At 38.4% G+C, this 18,756-nt stretch overlaps 2 protein-coding genes across 2 annotated transcripts in view; one reads left to right on the top strand and one right to left on the bottom strand.

Annotated features, from left to right (window-relative positions):
* Positions 1 to 9,245, bottom strand: part of snd1 (staphylococcal nuclease and tudor domain containing 1) — a 180,072-nt gene extending 170,827 nt beyond the window's left edge. Inside the window, exons 1-4 of the mRNA XM_067582365.1 lie at positions 8,943 to 9,245; positions 5,922 to 6,071; positions 3,641 to 3,761; positions 2,934 to 3,015 (exon numbers count right to left, since the gene is read on the bottom strand). Coding sequence (XP_067438466.1) covers positions 2,934 to 3,015; positions 3,641 to 3,761; positions 5,922 to 6,071; positions 8,943 to 9,017 — 428 coding nt within the window. The 5' untranslated portion in view covers positions 9,018 to 9,245. The remainder of the gene's footprint in view (positions 1 to 2,933; positions 3,016 to 3,640; positions 3,762 to 5,921; positions 6,072 to 8,942) is intronic.
* Positions 9,246 to 14,278: 5,033 nt separating this feature from the next.
* On the top strand, positions 14,279 to 17,604 carry LOC137175719 (paired box protein Pax-4-like). The gene is made up of 9 exons (XM_067581547.1): positions 14,279 to 14,462; positions 14,616 to 14,831; positions 14,915 to 15,005; positions 15,314 to 15,454; positions 15,545 to 15,627; positions 15,716 to 15,779; positions 15,917 to 15,990; positions 16,367 to 16,463; positions 16,643 to 17,604. Exons 1-9 carry the CDS (start codon positions 14,361 to 14,363, stop codon positions 16,957 to 16,959), a joined length of 1,185 nt encoding a protein of 394 aa, XP_067437648.1. The 5' UTR covers positions 14,279 to 14,360; the 3' UTR covers positions 16,960 to 17,604.
* The last annotated feature ends 1,152 nt before the right edge of the window (positions 17,605 to 18,756 follow it).

Genomic DNA, 18,756 nt, shown 5'->3' with positions numbered 1-18,756 from the left:
TAACATGTTATCAGAGCAGCTCTGCACTGCGACAGAAATAAAGAGGGAATGATTTGACGTGAAGTTAGATGCTAAAAAAAAAACATCTATCTGAAGCAAAGCGCTCCGTGACAGGAGGCGGTCATGTGACAGTCAACGAGATATTAGAGGAGAATATTATAGTCTACAGGTGATGTTACACTGTCAGCTGCAACACAAGATGATACTGGAAAAAGACCTGCAGAGAGACAAAGAGGCGGCTGTCGCAGTGAGAGAAGTTTCCTAGCAACTACTGAAATGAAGAAGTTGCTGCACCAAAATATGATCAGAAAAATCATAAAAGCTAAAGAAAAAACCTTTTAAATAAATCGTCAGTCATGATGATCAAAATATGGTAAACCGAATATTAATTTACAATAAGTTTGTTTTAATGATACATTTCATTTTTGTTCGCTTCGGTATCATATTTAAACTCAAAATTAATTCAGATTAGGGCAGAAATTATCTATTCATGACATGTCCGACAGGTCTGGACCACTTGTAAATTTCGTTGGTACCTAAGAGAAAATTTATGCGTGCATTTTAAGAACGACTCTGTTCGTACGAGTGCTTCTTGCATGAGGTTAATTGGCTTCATATTGTTGAGGACATTTATTCAGTGGTAAAATGTATATCTTTTGAGAATTAAATGTGAACGATTAACCTGTTTAAATATTACACAACTCAAAATGAGAATTATATACATGTCTGATACCCTATCACAACTATTATGCCATTTCCAGATTTGAAAGGACAATAAAAATGTAATGAATAGGGAGCACAGAAATGTGACTAGATATATAATGGCATGTAGATTTGAGATTCCACCCTAGTGTATCTGTGCAGATATGCTGCGATGCCATCTCAGGAAAGCATGAATCATTCCTCTGTCTCAATGCGCCACTTCAAGGTAATTTACTCAAAATTGGATAAGTACCACTACAAAAAAAACAGCATTTATGTTCAAATAGCTATCTATTATGTGGTTACACAATTGTTAAATATTTCAAATTAGATATGAAATCACAATTTATTGAAGTATTATGGCCTAACCCCCAAAAAGGATTACTATGCATGGCCACAGAAATACTTTTTTTTTCATTTAGATCTAGTACAGTCAAGACAACACTGTTCTGTTTGCCTGTTTTGTGTGTTTGAGAGAGTGACTGTGTGTTCTTTCTTGCTCTAATAAACCAATGAAAACCAGCCCCAAACAACTGTGCCCCAACCCGCTCTGGTGCACTGCTGAGCTCTGGCCCCAGCACTCTGATTCGTCCATCGGCTGACCCTTTTTCCCAAGCAGCGTTCAGCTCCTGAACACATGTTCAACTGCACTGTCCAAAGCCATCATCATTACTATCATACCCATAATTATCCTCACATCATAGTGTGATCAACGTACGAAGTCACAGTGGGTAATGGATATTGGAGGCTAGTGAACTGAGGGAAAAACTGAGGCCTTAAGTCCTCACTGAGTAATGGTCCTCCCCCCTTCGGCCAAATGATGCCCGCTTATACTTAAAGCATCATTTACATTTGTGTTGTTCTGGGCCATTGCACAGAATGCTTGAAATGGGTCATTAGTGGCAAAATATTCACATCATCTCTGTTCATGTTGGAAAATATAAATGTAGCAGCATGAGTCAAATTGCTTGTAATGTGTGTAATGTGCAAATACTGCCACTGGGGGGATATACAGTACTTTGTCATATAGCTCTGGATGTACAAGTATATTTAGGGAATTACTGTGTGAGGGCAATGTGGCAGGAAAGAGTTTCAGAGGGACATCAATGTTGAAGCAGGGTAATACTGCCACCATGTGGGACACCATGGCTCCATCCCAATTCTCTACAGTCTACCACTGATGACTTATGCATATCTCCCCACAGATTTACCAGCGTTGTACTGCTACAAGCTTTAGCAAGCAGAAGACTGTTGCCAGCAGTCATTTCCTCTCTCCAAAATTACTTAGACCTCACTGACTGAGCAAGCAATTTTGCAGAGAAAGCATCTATGATATCGCTCTATCATCCAATGACAATATGGATGATAATGACATTATAAAAAACATTTCAAAACACATAATCTGGAGTTAGGTGTAGTTAAATAATTATATCCTATGACAGAAACGCTCATATATCATCCGCTGCCAGGATCCTGATGAGAGTGCAGACATGAACATATAACACCAATTCTGCTTTCATTGCACTGGCACCCTCTCTCCTTCAGGGCTGACTACAAAGTCCTGCTACACACATACAAATCCGTCAACAGACATGCGCCCTCCCTACCTACAGGAACTGATCATAGCACAAACCTCCACCTGCACCCTCAGATCTGCCAGCAGCTTGCTCTTCCGGGCTCCCAGTACTAAGCTCCACACCATGGGGGATTGAGCCTTCTGCTCTGCTGCACCACGCTTGTGGAACAGCTTTCCTAACCATCTGAGGGCAGCCCAGACCCTAAAAACAAGCCTAAAACCTTTTCTATTCATCTTAACTCTTATTATTATTTTCTCTATGTTGTGTGCTCTATTTTATTCATACTGTAGCACTTTGAGTTTCACTATGAATGAAAAGCGCAGTAAAAATGAAATGTCTTATTTATTATTATTATTTATATATGCTTTAGTTATATATTATTTGGGATACTGGGAGAAATATCAGTACACAAAATTTGATCTAACTGTAGAGAAAGTAATAAATCGTCTCTTTTGGTCACATTACAAATCTGATTATCTTGGTTGTCCTGTGCTCCTGGGGACTAAATGTTTAAATAGTGAGTACTTACACCTGACAACTGTATTAAGCACCTGGGACTGTAAATAATGTCATGCCATTTGGCAGAAATGTAAACTATTCAAGTCAACAGGCGATAATATTAGAGTACAAGTAGCATATCAGCAAACATCTTACTTGTTCCCTCTGATTCCTTCCCTGCGGACTGTGGCGAGGCCCTCGTTCACCAGAGACTCAGCAATGTTCTCCCCTGTTGTGTCTACAATTAGAAGGCAGAGAAACAAAAGAAACAATCAAAACACTTCGGAAAAATACAACAACGTTTGGCCTCATCTTGATTACACACAGTTTTAATTTGTCAGAAATAAACTAGCAGCATGTAGCCTGCAGTTTTCATGTAAAATGGTAATTATACTTTCCTGAAAACAACATAGATTCACTGTATGAATTATTGAAGTAAGGCTAACAAAGGCAAAGAGAAATATTTTTCACCTGTGTCCAGGATGAACAAAGGTACTACAATACTACACCTTTTTAATAAATGGGGTATGAAATGTGTATTCTGATACAATTTTAGGAGAAAATGTACACAACATTTTGGTAATACACTTTTTTAAATTGGTTTCATTATGCCACTTAATTCTGGGGTGACCCCTGAGTTGCCTTAATAACCGTTGCATAACTGCAACTGTTATACTGACTGCGAACACACCACAGACATGATTAAATCAGTATAATAAAACTCTGTGATATTGCTCAATTGTACAAAAACAAACTGCTGAAAAATAAAGAAAACATCAATGGAATAAGTACTTAATAAGCCATTTTGTATGCAGACATTGTACGAGGCCAGCTTGTGGTTTTAGAGTTGGTAGTCCACTCACCTTTCCCCAGGTAGACCATGCCGTACTCCCTGCCCAAAGCTGTCTTGATTTCCACAGTGAAGCACACCTCTTTGCCAATTAGCTTCTTCCGCAGGAACTCTCTGGCTTGAAAGGCCCAAGGCTGCAATACAGACAGGAATATTACTATACACTCACATAGCCATTGGCAATGAAAAGTTAATCACAAACAACTAATTAAGGTGAATTTGACTGCTAAACCACATTACCCCAATTTTTTTCGGATTACCCATTTATAGCAGTGAAGTGCATGCTACCACAAATTCAATATGTCCTATGCTTCCAGTGTTTTCAAAAATAAATTTAATATCCAATAGAGACATAGTGCTGCAATAACAAACACATTCCTTCACTTTCTAACAGCATGATCATAGTTGCGATCAAATCAAAAATGCTGCATGATACTTTCTGTGTCTACAAAGGATGCGTTTTGGCACAGTACTGAGTGTAGGTCACCTGCATTTTGGCAGTGTTCAGCACCAAATACACAATCACTGTAGCTAGGCATTTAAAACATAATAAAATAGACTTGAAGTGTGAAAATACATGGGGCATGGTTGTGTGCGTGTAGCGCAAGTCAAACGCTTGGCCATCGCAAATAGCTGTGTTGATTTAAAGTAACAATTTCAAAGATCTCCATTTCGTTCTCTTTGGCGGCATCTATGGCAATAAGTGGTTAATGCAGGTGTGTTTTTGGACCTCACTCCCAGAGGTCCAAACAGTGTCACCTGTGTGATGTCACACTAGCGGAGACTGGAAAAACAGTACACTGCTTCACACACAAGCGAGTTGAAGAGTGACGCTGTGTTCGAAATCGCATTCTAACATACTGCCTACTGCATACTCAATCAGTATGTACTGCATACTGCCTACTAAATGAATGATGAATTATTTCATTACCAGCAGACTGTTCACACTGAAGTAAACCCATTGAAAGAAGTATACTTAAGTGAAACAGTCATGTGACTGCATCACATGACTGACAGCCGTCTCACACTCTCACGCGGCCAACAGCTCCCTCCTCCCTCCAAAAATGTTGCAGCAAATTTCCAAACAGACATCATTTGGACTAACTGACCACATATTGGGAATCTAAAATATGTATATATTTCTCACCAGAAGAAAAAAATTGAACTGAATAAAGTGACATATTAACAGCTTTTAGCCTAGCTCAAAATCTCCACCATTGTGCAGTCTGAAGAGACACAATACATTCTGGGACAGTTGAGTGTGTCCAGAAAGCTCATGCCACATACTCAGTATACATCCAGGCATTTCTCACATACATAAAATATACTACCACATACTATGCAGTTGGAACGCATTACATACTCAATTTGACCTCATACTTAGTATGACTAGTACATTAGATTGCGATTCTGAACACAGCCCAAACCTGTTGCGTTAGCTCTGCCTACCCTCTCTGGTGGATCAACCACCGGATGATGGAAAAGGTGTCGCTAGCTGTGTGCCACTTGTGATTTGAACGCATGGCGGGAAAGTCACCACCTACACCCAGTTCTTAATATTCATAATACTGCAATTTGTGGGCGATAGGCTCAATCATTGTGATACCTAATTCGGCAATAATGATTATTACTTTAAATGGAAGCACATATGTTTGTGTGAGACAGATCATTGGAAAACGCGGCTGACATGCCTCCCGTGTAAACAAGCCTTTAGTTTTCTTTTACCTCTTCAAAGCCACCAGACAAATATAACAGTGGACAGTAATAAAGAGAAAATAGTTCCCATTAAACTAAATAATTAGATGTTGATATTCGCACAAACTGCAATGAACATGCTTCTTGCAATCGATCAGATACAAATAGATTTTTTTTTTTTTTTTAACAGACAGGAGTAACGGTTGTAGAAAATAAACTGATGGACCTAGACTTTTCAAAGGAGTACATAGTGATAAGAAAATGCCAGATTACACTTGTAGTATCTTTCAACCTTGAGTTCAATTGAGAATTGACATGTTTATCACTACGCTAAATCATCATTTATACAAACAGGCATGGCCTGAATACCAATTCATACACCAGCGAGCAATTATATTGCAACTGTTCAATAGAGAAAGAGATAGCAAAGCAATGTGACAAAAATCCCAAAGCAAACTCTTGTCTCCAACGTAAAAACAAAGAAGCACACATCAGCATTTACTCCCAAATCAGAGTATCATGTTGTTTGGTTGAAGGCCTACTTAACAAACACATTAATCTAAACAAACAAATAAACACAATGGGATGGAACCACTCACCTCATCAGGGGTGTCCTTGGTGTCAGGCTGGCCCTGGGCGGCTCGGCGTGCCATGGCCCCAGCTCGGATATTACTGAGATTGATCTGACGCTCCGGGGGTGGGCCACCTCGAGGCTGGCCCCGAACAATGATGGCACAGCCCGACAAGACCTGGAAGGACAACAAAGACTATCAGTAGGAGAAAAACAAATCAACAGAAAAAGTACTGCCCACTGTTACATTCAGCAAATGTCAATAATATCTCAAAACATTTCCTCTTCTTGTTTCTTAAAAACTACTGATCACAAAGAAGATTCTACAGACAGCAGGCCATAAACGCGACCAACGGATACCAAACCACAACACTTCAGTCACTTTTGTGCTACCTAGGACAAAATTATATGTAGTTTCTTAGTTTCAGTTCCATCTCTGCAATATATGTGCTTTTGTACGTTCAGTAAACCACTGTATTTGCATTACAAGTGTTAAGCTGATAAGCACAATGGGAGGGTCATGCGGGATTCGTTTGAAATTGGTGTAACATAAACAAGTGCAGCGGGTTGGCAAATAAGGAAATCGATTTACACAGTGAATTACATTGGAGTTTTTGTGTTAAGCCTGTTGTGTGGATAATCAGTTGCCAACTCACAAACTCACAGCAGCTGTAAATTAGCAGAAACATTTACATGGGGCCTGCTCAACTATTATGGCACTGGAAAGCAACTTCACACTACACGTTTCCATGGTGACAGTCTATCTTTCCGACGCAAGGTGAGATCATGCCATCTGATAACGTTGCTAAATACTAAAAAAAAAAAAAAAAAAAAAAAAAAAAAAAAAAGATAACCCTACTCTTAGGTTTGACAACCATGGCATTTACACGAATCTGAGCAAACATCTTTTATCTGCAGACTCTCCAGTGTGTCTGCAGAGAGTATCACTGGGGGCTGTTGATCTAAGATGTGGGCTTGATAAACTCCTTCACCAGATCACCACTGTTCTCCACTAGCTGACTCACTCCCTCCAAGTATAGGATAAGCAGGACGGTCGCTGTAATTTTTACTGACCAGTTATGGAAAAAAAGAGGCAAGGAGGCAATACCCCACCCCCCCTTTTTTTCTGTCTACCAAAGGGCCAAGTTCAACTTGGAATGTACTACACAGCCTTGCTTGACTCCCTGATCACCTTTCTCAAAGTATTGACCATGTTAGATAAAGGCAGGCCATTGATGAAGGGTCTGCTATATTAGTAAATTATGTATATTTACTGTGTGCATAATCAATCAAGGGCAAGGGTATTGCAGACCTTGTAAAAGTTAAAGAGTTACTTTACTCATACTTACTCAGACTCTGGTGCAATATGTGATTCTATAGTTAGTCCTTCACAAAAAAACCCTTAATTTGTTTCGTTTTAAAGCAACAAAAGTGTAACTTATTCACACACTTCCCTCTCAAGACAGGACACCATCGCTTACTGTTTACAGTAGTTACAACGGTTCAAAAGACAACCCTTCCTCAAACAACGGTAGACAAGGTTGATTGTGCTCTCTGTTACAAAGTACAGTTTTTTTTGTTATCAACTTTTTTATTGTTTAAATGACGGGGAGCATGGATGACATTCGCTTTCTCCAACTAATCCCAACAACTAAAACAACTTAAAATATACTACAAGATAACTCTAGATCTAGATATGTTTATTCTAGTATACTATATTGGGAAAAAAAGATATCATGGCAACATCATATTCAATCGAATCAATTTCTAGCACTTTCAGCGCATAAAAACAACGCTGAGATAAGAAAATTGCGATTATGAGAAGGAAGTGGATAGTTCATATCCTATAATATACAGTAAATAATATGGTTGAAGAAAAAAATGACAATCAAATGCCCCTGAGCAAGGCATCTTAACTGTTCCAGTGGAGTTGCATGGTGACCTGGACAGAACTAGGAGACTAGTGGGCACCCTCCATAGGTCAAACTATGGAACTATATGAATCTAATGCATATATAGTTGTAAATCTGCTAATACAAATCTGATGGAGTTAACTCGGCCTATGAGAAGAAAGTATCTGATCTGATCAAATATATAGAGTAACACGACGGAGACGCACAAGCAAAATGAATAGAAAATTATAGGGGCAAGAAAGCTGTAGCTACGTGTCAGTTTCCCGTGGTCGGTTTTAACCAGTACCCTGAGGAAATGCTCTGTCTGTGACTTGAGGGGTCGGAATACATGAACTAGCTTGACTATTACAGAGACATGAATCCACGCTAGATTTCCTAACGATAATGACGGGTACTTTAACCGCTGAAATATAACACCGTGACATATAAGAAACGCTGAAAGGGACCAAAATGAAACGTTGACATAAGGAGAGGCTTTTAATATTAGCTTCCATGCTAGTTGGCTGAGGACTAATTAACATGTGGCCAATAGGATAAATTAATTCACTTTGAATGTGTGCTGTCAACTCCTTCAAGAACTTTCTTTTTACACTTTCTAGGCAGTGAGCTCAGTTAGCTAACGTTAGCGTTAGCTGAGAAACTAAACATCTGTTACAGCTAACAAGTTACTAAATACGTTAGTTTCCAGTCGGCTTGACCATGTGTAGATATAACTTAGATTAATATCATCATATCAGACTCTTGACATTTTTATATTTCTCAAAACACTTTATATTTCCGCTAAAATTGCTAGTTTAAATGACTTACAGCTAACTACTAATGTAGCAAACATGTGCTAACATCAATTGCCTTCAGTTTATTTAGCAGGCTAGCAATTTTGATAGCAAACCAGCTAATGTTAGCTGGCATGCTGCCGCAGAAAAGTGAGCAGGACGTTAGTGACACTTGTAACCGACATAATGCCAGCACTGGCATTCAACAGACAATTGCAAATATTTTGTCATATAAGTTTAATTTAAGTTGTGTTACAACCAACAGTTAGTTTAGCCTTCATTAGCCCTTTGCTCACTAAGCTAACTAGCTGTCTTCCTAGACTCACGTAGTGAGCTCACATATTCATATGTTAAGAGTCCTACCATTTTAACAATCCCTCTTTGCAGAGGAGCAGCCGAAGAAGGGGCTGTCTGAGCTGGAGCCGAAACAGATGCCATGTTCACCGGTTTGAGATATAACGCCGTTGAGGGGTGACCAGGTAAGGCAGCTGGGACTTTGAAGTGAGTGACTCTTCTACTGAAAGCCAAGAGAAAAAGGCTGAACACCGATCAACACACACGTTATACCGGAAACACACTTTGCCATGCATACACACACGTCAAAACCTTTCCGGGGTCTGGGGAGCAGAATGAATGGAAGTGAATGGAGCCGCTTCGCGACAGCGTAGCCAGATCGAAATAATGTCTTCCGGAGCAAAAGGTTCGACACGTCAGCATAGTGTGTTAACCTGGCTAATGCTGCCTTCAAAGGGTGTCGGAAAAGTTGCCCTTCGGATCTCAGCTTCACACAAACGACCCAACAAAGTAACACCTAGCATTCACATTAAATAGGAATAGGGGAAAAAAAGTTATCGAAAAAAAGAATTATATTAAGGATCCTAAGATTCCTGCAGGTGTTTTAACTATTGATGATTTTAAAAAATGTACTTGTAGGCTATATGTTTCCTTGAAAGATGGAATTTGTATCTCAATTTTGGGATAATAGCTATTAAAGTGTGTTTTATATATAAAAATTGTAAAATTGTAAATAATTGTATGATACTAAACAAATAGAATAGATTTTTATTTTTAAGATAATCTAATATTATTTCTGATTATATTTATCAACATGAATCAATCAATCAATCAAACTTTATTTATATAACACCTTTCAAACAAATCAAATGCAATTCAAAGTGCTTTACAAGTGATTGACAAAACGTAGGATGTTAAAAATGGATTTAGAGACTAATGCACACCAAAACTAAAAAGCGAAAAAAAAAAAAAAGTTTTGCATGGATGGATGTCACACATGCATACACACATGGGCTGGCAAGCATGCTATATGGTTTACAGGCTGAATATATACCACTGTCAATCCTCCTTAGAATAGAAGACAATAGAATACCAAAGTAGAACATTAGTTTATCTGAAGTTTTATGTGACAAACCCTACTACCAATGAAGAGGTTGCATGCCATAAACTCAATTAAGGAAGCCTAATTTAATACACACATGAAACAACATAAACATCCGTCCTACAGCTATAAATCACAAATTATGTGATGTGATTGTAATGTGTAATGTGATGATTATGTGGACCCAGAGAGTGTTTCTCAATTTATACTCTCTAATACCTTAATACGTTATGTATATGGGATATGGTTGTGATTAAGAATGGTGGAGATTCATCGTCAGAGTTATGGTGACATCAACTGTCAGGGCGTGATAATACATCAGATGAGAATGTAGACAAATAAAACAGTCCAGTCGTTCAAACTCTGCTGCTGCTCAGCTGAACTTTGCGGCTCCCAGATGTGAGTGTGAGTAACTGTGTGAGTGGGAAGAAGGGTACATTCATGCTCAAAGGACTCACTCTAAATATTTGCAGGCTAATTCCCCAAAGCAGTAACTTGTAATGAGTGATATGAACAGTGTGTGAGAAAAAGAGACAGAGCCAGACAGACAGACAGCAGAGAGAGGGAGAGAGAGGCTGGGTATCCACTATCAAAGGAAAAAAAAAAAAGATGTACACATTGTATTGGATGTTCAGTCCAGTCAGTCATTGGTTGCTGGGGGATTTTTACTACATTGTCAACAACTAAACATTACCCCAATTAACATTAATATTTTGATATTACTGCAACCTATGTAATCATTTCCAGTAAATCCTACCATATTGAGTATGGGCAGTTCAAGCAAGCTGCCTAATACCAGCTTCATTTTTAAACTCAGTTTCAAGCTGACAAATAAAAATGTTAGCATACATCCTCTCAGAGTCTTCAAACATCCAAAGATCTATACATTTTGGATATTCTGTAGAATATTTAACTTAAGGCACACGTTTTTTGTGGAAAAAAGGAATAGAAAGAAAGGTTTTCGTATTCATAACGCAAAATTAACATTAACAATAATTATGGTTATGAACATATGGACTATAAGCTTCTCTGCATTATTGATCAGGTAAAACACAACTTGAAATCATTTGGTGATCACTTTGTATAACCTCACACGCTCATCGTCTTATGTTTATTATTGGACCACTCCATCACTGTACGTTTGGAAAAGGCGCACTGACGTTTTTATTTTATTATAGCTACGCCGCATCCAACTATTAGATTTTATTGGTAATTTAGTTTATAACAGCCAACTTTGATATATTTTGTAATAGCGCATGCTGCGAAATATTTAAGAAAAAACATCAACATTTGTTACTGACCAAATCTTCTTGAGCACCAAACTGAACGAGACTTAAGAAGAAAGCTGTAACATCGCTGGTCTGTTTAATGTCTGGTGTAATTTAACAGTTTAACGTTGTTTTTTTCTGCGTGTCATCACACTGCAACGACTTCTCTTCAACTGAGTGAAGCTAATTCTCATCGAAAATGAAAGGGATTTCTTAAAAGTGGGTTATGATCAGAATCAAGATGACTCATCTCCGCTCAACAGCATATTTTTTTTACGTGTTTGAAGAGAAACACGGTGAATAACCGACTAAATATGAAATGACGTTTAAAAGACACGCTCTTGTTTAAAAAAGGTTGTGTTGTTCGTTGAAGAAGATGGTGCAAGATCAAGTAATGTGCAACATTAAAGTATTAAACATATCAATTGTTGCCCATGCTACAAGATGTCTAATTAATACGCCACCTATTTAATTTGGAGCTTTTAATCTTGTTTGATAAAGCAAGTGGGAAATGCTTCCACTAGCTTCATGTCACGTCCTTTTCCTTATTCTTAAAAGGAGCATTTAAAACTTAGTGAAAGATTGAATGACATAATAAAACTGGCGTTTTTGTGGTGAAGCCTACTGTTGAAATCGGTACATTTGGCCACGGTCATGGAAATGTATAGGTAGGAAATCTAATAAGAATAAAATACATACACAGGCATTCGCGTTCACAGAATTGAAAGTACATTCACTAAACTAAAAAACTTAATAAAATGACATTCCATACATGTCGTTACTGTCTCATAACACGGTGGAGAAACTTGCTAGATAAGCGGCTATGGAGTCAGCTCCGTTGCGCACACGGCACCTGGGTGCGCTTTGGAGAGGTTTTGGTAACCTTTTTACGCGGCTGAATTACTCACGTTTCTCATGGCTTCAGGACGCAGTTAAGCATCAATATACGTGTTTGATGCACAAGAAAATCACCTTGGATGTGTTATTAAAATCTATAATTATTTTGTGGCACAATGTAGCCACTTAAAGTACCGCCCCCTCGTTTGGCGAGCCCATATTAAAATTTACGCACCACGAATATGTGGTGCTGTCTTAACAACACAACACAAGTACTTTAATCAACCTCGTTTGGCACACACAGTACGTGCAATAAAGCACTATAAATCAATGGCTACATCACTCCCCAGTAATAAATAAAATGGCTTGCCTTATTTGTCCTTTGTCTCGGTTGGCAAGGAGATGATGGTGTCCAAAAGTGGCTGACCTCTGTCTAACCTGACTGATTGTACACAGAGAGTATTATTGTCCTCTAACTCATGGTTAATGTATAATTTGGGCCATATGGCATTTTAAAATCTAAGCCTTTATTTCGGTGGCACTTCGATCTGTGTGGACCCAACTAATGATATTCAATTAGTCATTAAACAGGCCAAAAGACGAGCCTTGTGTGGGTTTTCACATAGGCTAATATTTGCTCGTCAAATATTTCCCTTTGAAACGTTTACAACGCATTTTTATCTGCTGGCTGCCCAAGGAACATCTGTGAGGGTTATTTTCGCCTCCCTCTTCTGGATAAACGAGGTCCCCCAATTGGCCCTTTCCTTGCGCCCATATACGAGTCTATTTGTTCACGTTTTGAAAGAAAATGTAATAAAGAGAGACTGCGTGATGGATTTATGATTTATCAAAAGCACTTTACCATATGGCAGTCGTCATTGGAGCAGATTTCCAAATGTTTGTTTTATGAAACGAGACCAGAGATCCTTTTAATCTGAGCCACTTAACCTGGGAAAGGATGCTCAAGTCACGTGACCACAAGTCCCCCCTAAAGCACGAGGAACATATGTGTTGATCATTTAGTTTCTTTGAAAGATGGAATTTCTATCTTTGTATCCATATTTGTATCATTTTTTGGGATGATAACATGCACCGAAGCAGTAAGTTGAAAGACATTACTGTGCTGCATGAAAAATTGATTTCTCCAAGTAAGACTGTAGGCAGCCACTGCGCAAAAGGAGTCTGAATTCCTAAACTTCAATATTACCCTGTTGATTTACTGATTACAGTCTTACACATACATTTTGAATAAATAGCACAATTTACAAGAACCTAGTGGTGGAAAGAGACTATTTGTTTATGGCGCTGAGTAAATGTAATATAGTCTATAAATATAGTGAACTCTGCCCAGATGGGCGTCAATTCACTCTTCTGGTGCAGTAAGGCTACTTGTGGTTGTATATCATATGCCACAAAAACAAGATGTTGCAAAGATGATGATATTTACTCGGTAACTGATATCTTATTTTGCTTGGTTTACCAGTAACTTGATGATAGATGTGCTTTTTTTTCTTTTCTGACTAAATGTTTATTAAAAACGAGGTCACACTCATATTTGGACTTGCTCTTGAGTAGCACTTACTGTTATCTTAAAACTGACTTGCTGGAGGTCTCATTTTTATTGATCATGACTCGATCTTTCCTCCTCTGCATATTCCTTCAGCCAAGATACTGACACTTGTCTGGTGAAATTTCTTGTAACAATATAAAATACACTGTAAACAAGTGAAATGAAGACATTATAGCTGAATATTGCAAAACTGTCTGAGACATTTTGGCAGAACATACCCACCAAACAGAAATCCATTTAAAGTCTCTTCCAGGCAATATTGACATTTCAGGTAACAGACCACCACGTCATGTTGAGGTCTGCAGGACTATAAATTTCTGCAGAAGGGCGTACTTCTGTTCACTGTCATTCTCCAGCGATTCAAGCGGAGTTACCTGAACAATTTACTTTACTGTACTACAGCGTTTTTCACATCGAAGGTTGTTTTTTCCCCCGGAAATATTATCACATTACGCATCAGTTTCATCATCAAGGCTGTGAGCAAGCGGAGATGTGCGGAACAGATCTGCCAAATAAAGGTTGATTGTTAAATGTTATTCTCATTAGACAGTAATCCTAATTAAACCATCTTTTGGGACCATAGTGGATAAATGAGCTGCGTTATCATTTAAGGTGGCTATTGTTTTTACAGTAAGTAAGCCATTTAAAACACATTTAAACAGTAGGTTGTGTTATGTTAAGGTGGTGGAAGTGTCAACCAACTAGGAGGGATGTTTCTCAACGGCAGACCTCTCCCAGAATCCAAGAGGAGGAAAATGATTGAACTGGCCTCGGAGGGAGTCCGACCAAGCCAGATATCCAAGATACTTCGGGTACGCACAACCTTTTTTGGGCAAACGGCACAATTCAAATTCAATCAGATTTTGATGAGAAAAGTTGGCTAAATCGTCTTGCTGTGATATTATTTCCACTGGTCAGTTACAGTAAATAAAACACCTGGATGCGTCTACCACTGCGTCTTTCAGGTGTCCAGTGGGTGCGTAAGTAAGATCCTGAGCCGCTACCGTCGCACAGGACTCCTGGTGCCAAAGACCATCGGAGGGAGCCGACCACGGCTTCTCACCCCCGGTGTAATCTCTACAATCATTCAGTGCAAAAGAGAAAATCCAACTATTTTCGCTTGGGAAATTAGAAAACGGCTCACAGCAGCACGAACCTGCAAGGCCTCCAAAGTTCCCAGCGTAAGTAATAAGGAATTCAAATCTTACGTTACTTAAAATTTTTCAGCATTTAACAGTGTTTTCTACACACTGCGTTCTGCAAGGTGTCGTCTATAAATCGGATTTTAAGAAAGATCCACTTGGACCATGGACCAATGTGCATGGAGATCAATGCGCACATCACGACGGAACAGGGTAAGTCACCTGTGGAGGTTTATGGATTATTGAAAATAACGATGGAGAATCTGTAACCTCCAACTAGTAATCATCATAAATACAATGATAACTAGTTTAAACAAAAGTCACACGTTTCTAAATAACCTCATTTGATCTTTTCCCCACTAGATTACTTAATAAATCTTGTAGTTTGTAAGTCTACAAAATTTGGGTGAACTAACAAACACAGGGGTTGTTTGAAGTGACTTTGGTCACGTCTAACATGCATAACATCTAAGGCATTTTATAGCATTATGATATTATATATGTGTATATATTATGTTCAGGTTTTGACGCCATGATTCAAGAAGAAGTAAATGAGAGAGAGATGTTAGAGACTGTATGCAGTGATGACAAGAAGCATAAAGGTGTCCAGCACCGAAACCGCACCACTTTCACCCCAGAGCAGAGCAGAGCACTTGAGCAAGGTGACTTAAAATGTTTTAAAAGTCTATCCACGTGTCAAACATAATATTTGGAAAAGCAGTAAAATATGTTTTTTCTATTTCCTGGATCAGAATTTTCTCACAGCCACTACGCAGATATATACACAAGAGAGAAACTGTCAGCTGAGATCAAACTTCCTGAGGATACCATAAAGGTAGATTAAAACTTTTTATCATCAGAATGTTCATACACTATTACAACTTCAATCTTTCTGCTTTTGAGATTATTGTCTGTCTTCAAAGGTCTGGTTTTCAAACAGACGGGCCAAGTGGAGGAGGGAAGCCAAACAAAGAAGCAGCACGCAAAGTAAGTTCTTAACTTGTGTGTGTATGCATGCAAGACCTGAAAAGAACTGAATTGAACTGAATAGCAATGGAGAGCCCCTCAGCATATGTGCATTCACACTTTGGAATTATTTGACAAAAAGTATTTCTCACTTACAGCTACAGACCTTCAAAAACAAAAGGATTTTTATCCTGTGAATCCCACAATGCCACACAGCTTCACGCCGCAACAGGTACAGTGTGAATTTAAACTTTGTGAGACAAACTTTAAAGCTCCTGAAAAGCTTTTTTTTTTTTGTCAGTCAGCTTCTGACTGTGAGTAATGTGGTCTGACATGAATATGCTATTTTCTGCCAAAGTTGGAACAGTTTTGGTTGTTTTTAGCAACATTTCAATCGAAATGTGGTGACAGCTGGTCACTGTCAATAAAATCTCATCAAACCAGTTTTTGAGTGTTAAACTCTTACGAAGAAAACGTTAAGATGTTTTTATAGAGAAATATTTAATTTTTGACGCAAGTTCTGGGAAAATGTGAGATACATGTGGCTTCTGGTTTCTCACAGATGACAGGCACATACTGTATAGTAACATTTATATATGTTTGTGAAGACAACAGGAGTCTACTGTAGTGCCTCAGATGCCTGTCAGAGCTACAGCGCTGTTCCCAGGAAGTTGCAAGATGGCTACATTTTCCCAGCAGAAAGAAGTAAGACCATGCTAAATAACTTTTGTCTCTCTAGTGTTTGATTGTTTGTCACAACCTGGTTTCTAAAAGGGTATTTCTTTCATGTCCATAATCCCAATCACACACCTTTTTATCTGCCACGCCTCTTACATAACATCTAATTATAGTTTTTTTCCCAAATCTATCAATCTGATGTGCAGGTGTTGGAAATTCTGAGCGTTTGACATCCATCTCAATGCCACCCTCATCCCGCCATCAGCCGAATGACATACTGACCATGACAGAGAAGACTCCATTCACTCTCCACACAGATAGACTCACTTTCCCATTGGTTCACCATCCCACAGACACAAGGACATGCCTTCCATTGGCAACTGAGACAATAAGAACAGATTTCCCTGTAACCCACTGCTGGAATCAGCAGGGCATTTCTTTCACTTTGAGCGAGTATCAAACAGATGAAAGGTTTCTGTTTGGCCAACCCTGGGATGTGAATCCACATCGCTACCTGGACTGAATGTGTGACTACATTTTTGACAACGGTGAACATGTTTGATACACAGTGTTGATAATGCAGCTCTCACTGGATTACTAGCAAACATCTTTACTGAACTCGGGACTAGAGGAACAAATTGAAGCCAGCAGAGGGCGACAGAGGACTAGAGTTACAGTCTTGTCCCTTACGCTCAGTTTTTCAAATTGACTGTTGCGCCCTTCTTAACTTATCACTCTTTCTTGGACATGTAATCTTGAAATGACATTAAAGAGCAGAGAGGAGAAATACATATCTTGAGTATAATTCATAATTCAAAGTTCTTGTTGTGATCTTTTATTAATTATCCGAATGGATCATAAAATTAATCGACTACAATGAATTGTGAAGAAGACAAAGTCATTGCAACATTGTAAGACATGAAGTGCAGACAGACAGATAAGAGGGCAATAAATGTTTTTTATACATCAAGGGCCCTTTTATTGATATGAGTTTCCAGGAAATGAACTGTATTATGGCATGAATATGAAGCCAATTAAGCCTATGTTCTGCCTGAAAGCATGTAGATTTTAGAAGATGCATTAACCATTAAAAGAGAAATCATATTTGGATGTTTAAGCATATCTTCAGCTGGATGCTCCACTGTTTATCTGGTCAGTGCTGTACTATGACTGCAACATAAATCACAGCTCCACAGATCATATAAGATTACCACTGGATATTATGAATGTTATCTCTTTTATAGTGTTGGGCTTGCTGTTTAAGTACAGAGGAGGGTAAGGCGCTCTTCCAAGATTTCTTTCCAGGGCAGGCTGGTGGGAAAATCTATAAAAGTATAGCTTCAAAAACTCTAAACATGACCTGATATCTGGTCTGCTCGGTATCAGTTTTTATGACTGCAATAGGACAGAGGCATCGAGTTCTTTCATGTCCCTTTACTACAGAAAAGAGACGGTAAGACTCTGAGTTTCTAAATAATTGGTCACTGGGGGGGAAAGGTTGGGATCAGAAGGCAAACAGCTTGGTCAGCAGCATGGAAGTGGCCTATTGGCAAAATGACCTGTCGGAATTTGACACCATGAAGCCAGATAAGTTGAATTACATCTCCATATGACATTTGTAATGTGATTTCAACTGCTATGTATCATCTGCAAGTTATTGAAATGACTTTCTCATCCAAACCTTAAGTTGAGGCCAAATTTGGTGTTACTGATAGCTCTATGAGGGGTTACCAAAAAGTCTTTCCCAAAGAAAGCAGTGTTTGCCTCAATATAATATGATACAAAAAAATCATTCTCACATTTGGAGGAATAAGTATATCTTATCTCATATTGAGCAACCACAAGTTTCAAAATCGTTATCCAAATTAAATTGAATCTCACTTGAGTGTGGGATGTCCAAATTCGGTATCCAAAAGAAATGTTATTATTTCTGTCCTACAGTGGTTGTAACTTTCGACCACTTAAGAATATTTATCATGTACTAGTGCTCTGGGTGATATATGGAGTAAACAAAACACTCAGTAAACAAATTCTGTGTGTGTCCTGCTGGCATATTCCTTACAACACTTTTAATCATGGCAAAATATTAAGAGAAAGAACCAGAAGTAGAGCTTATAGCTAAATGTAACATCAAGTTGTTTATTAAAATCAGAATAATACGAAGGCTACAAAATTCAGAAAAAGGTCATAGGTATAAAACAACTCACTAACACAAAAATAGCAGCTGTTATAGTTTACATTGTACAAATATAAACAGAATCGTCACAAAGTAAAAATATTAAGTATGATATTTACAAAAATTACAAATTGTAATTTACAC

This window comes from Thunnus thynnus, chromosome 23, assembly GCF_963924715.1.
Source record: "Thunnus thynnus chromosome 23, fThuThy2.1, whole genome shotgun sequence".
Taxonomy (NCBI): domain Eukaryota; kingdom Metazoa; phylum Chordata; class Actinopteri; order Scombriformes; family Scombridae; genus Thunnus; species Thunnus thynnus.
The sequence above is the reverse complement of the archived record's forward strand: the minus strand, read 5'-3'. Positions and strand labels throughout refer to the sequence as shown.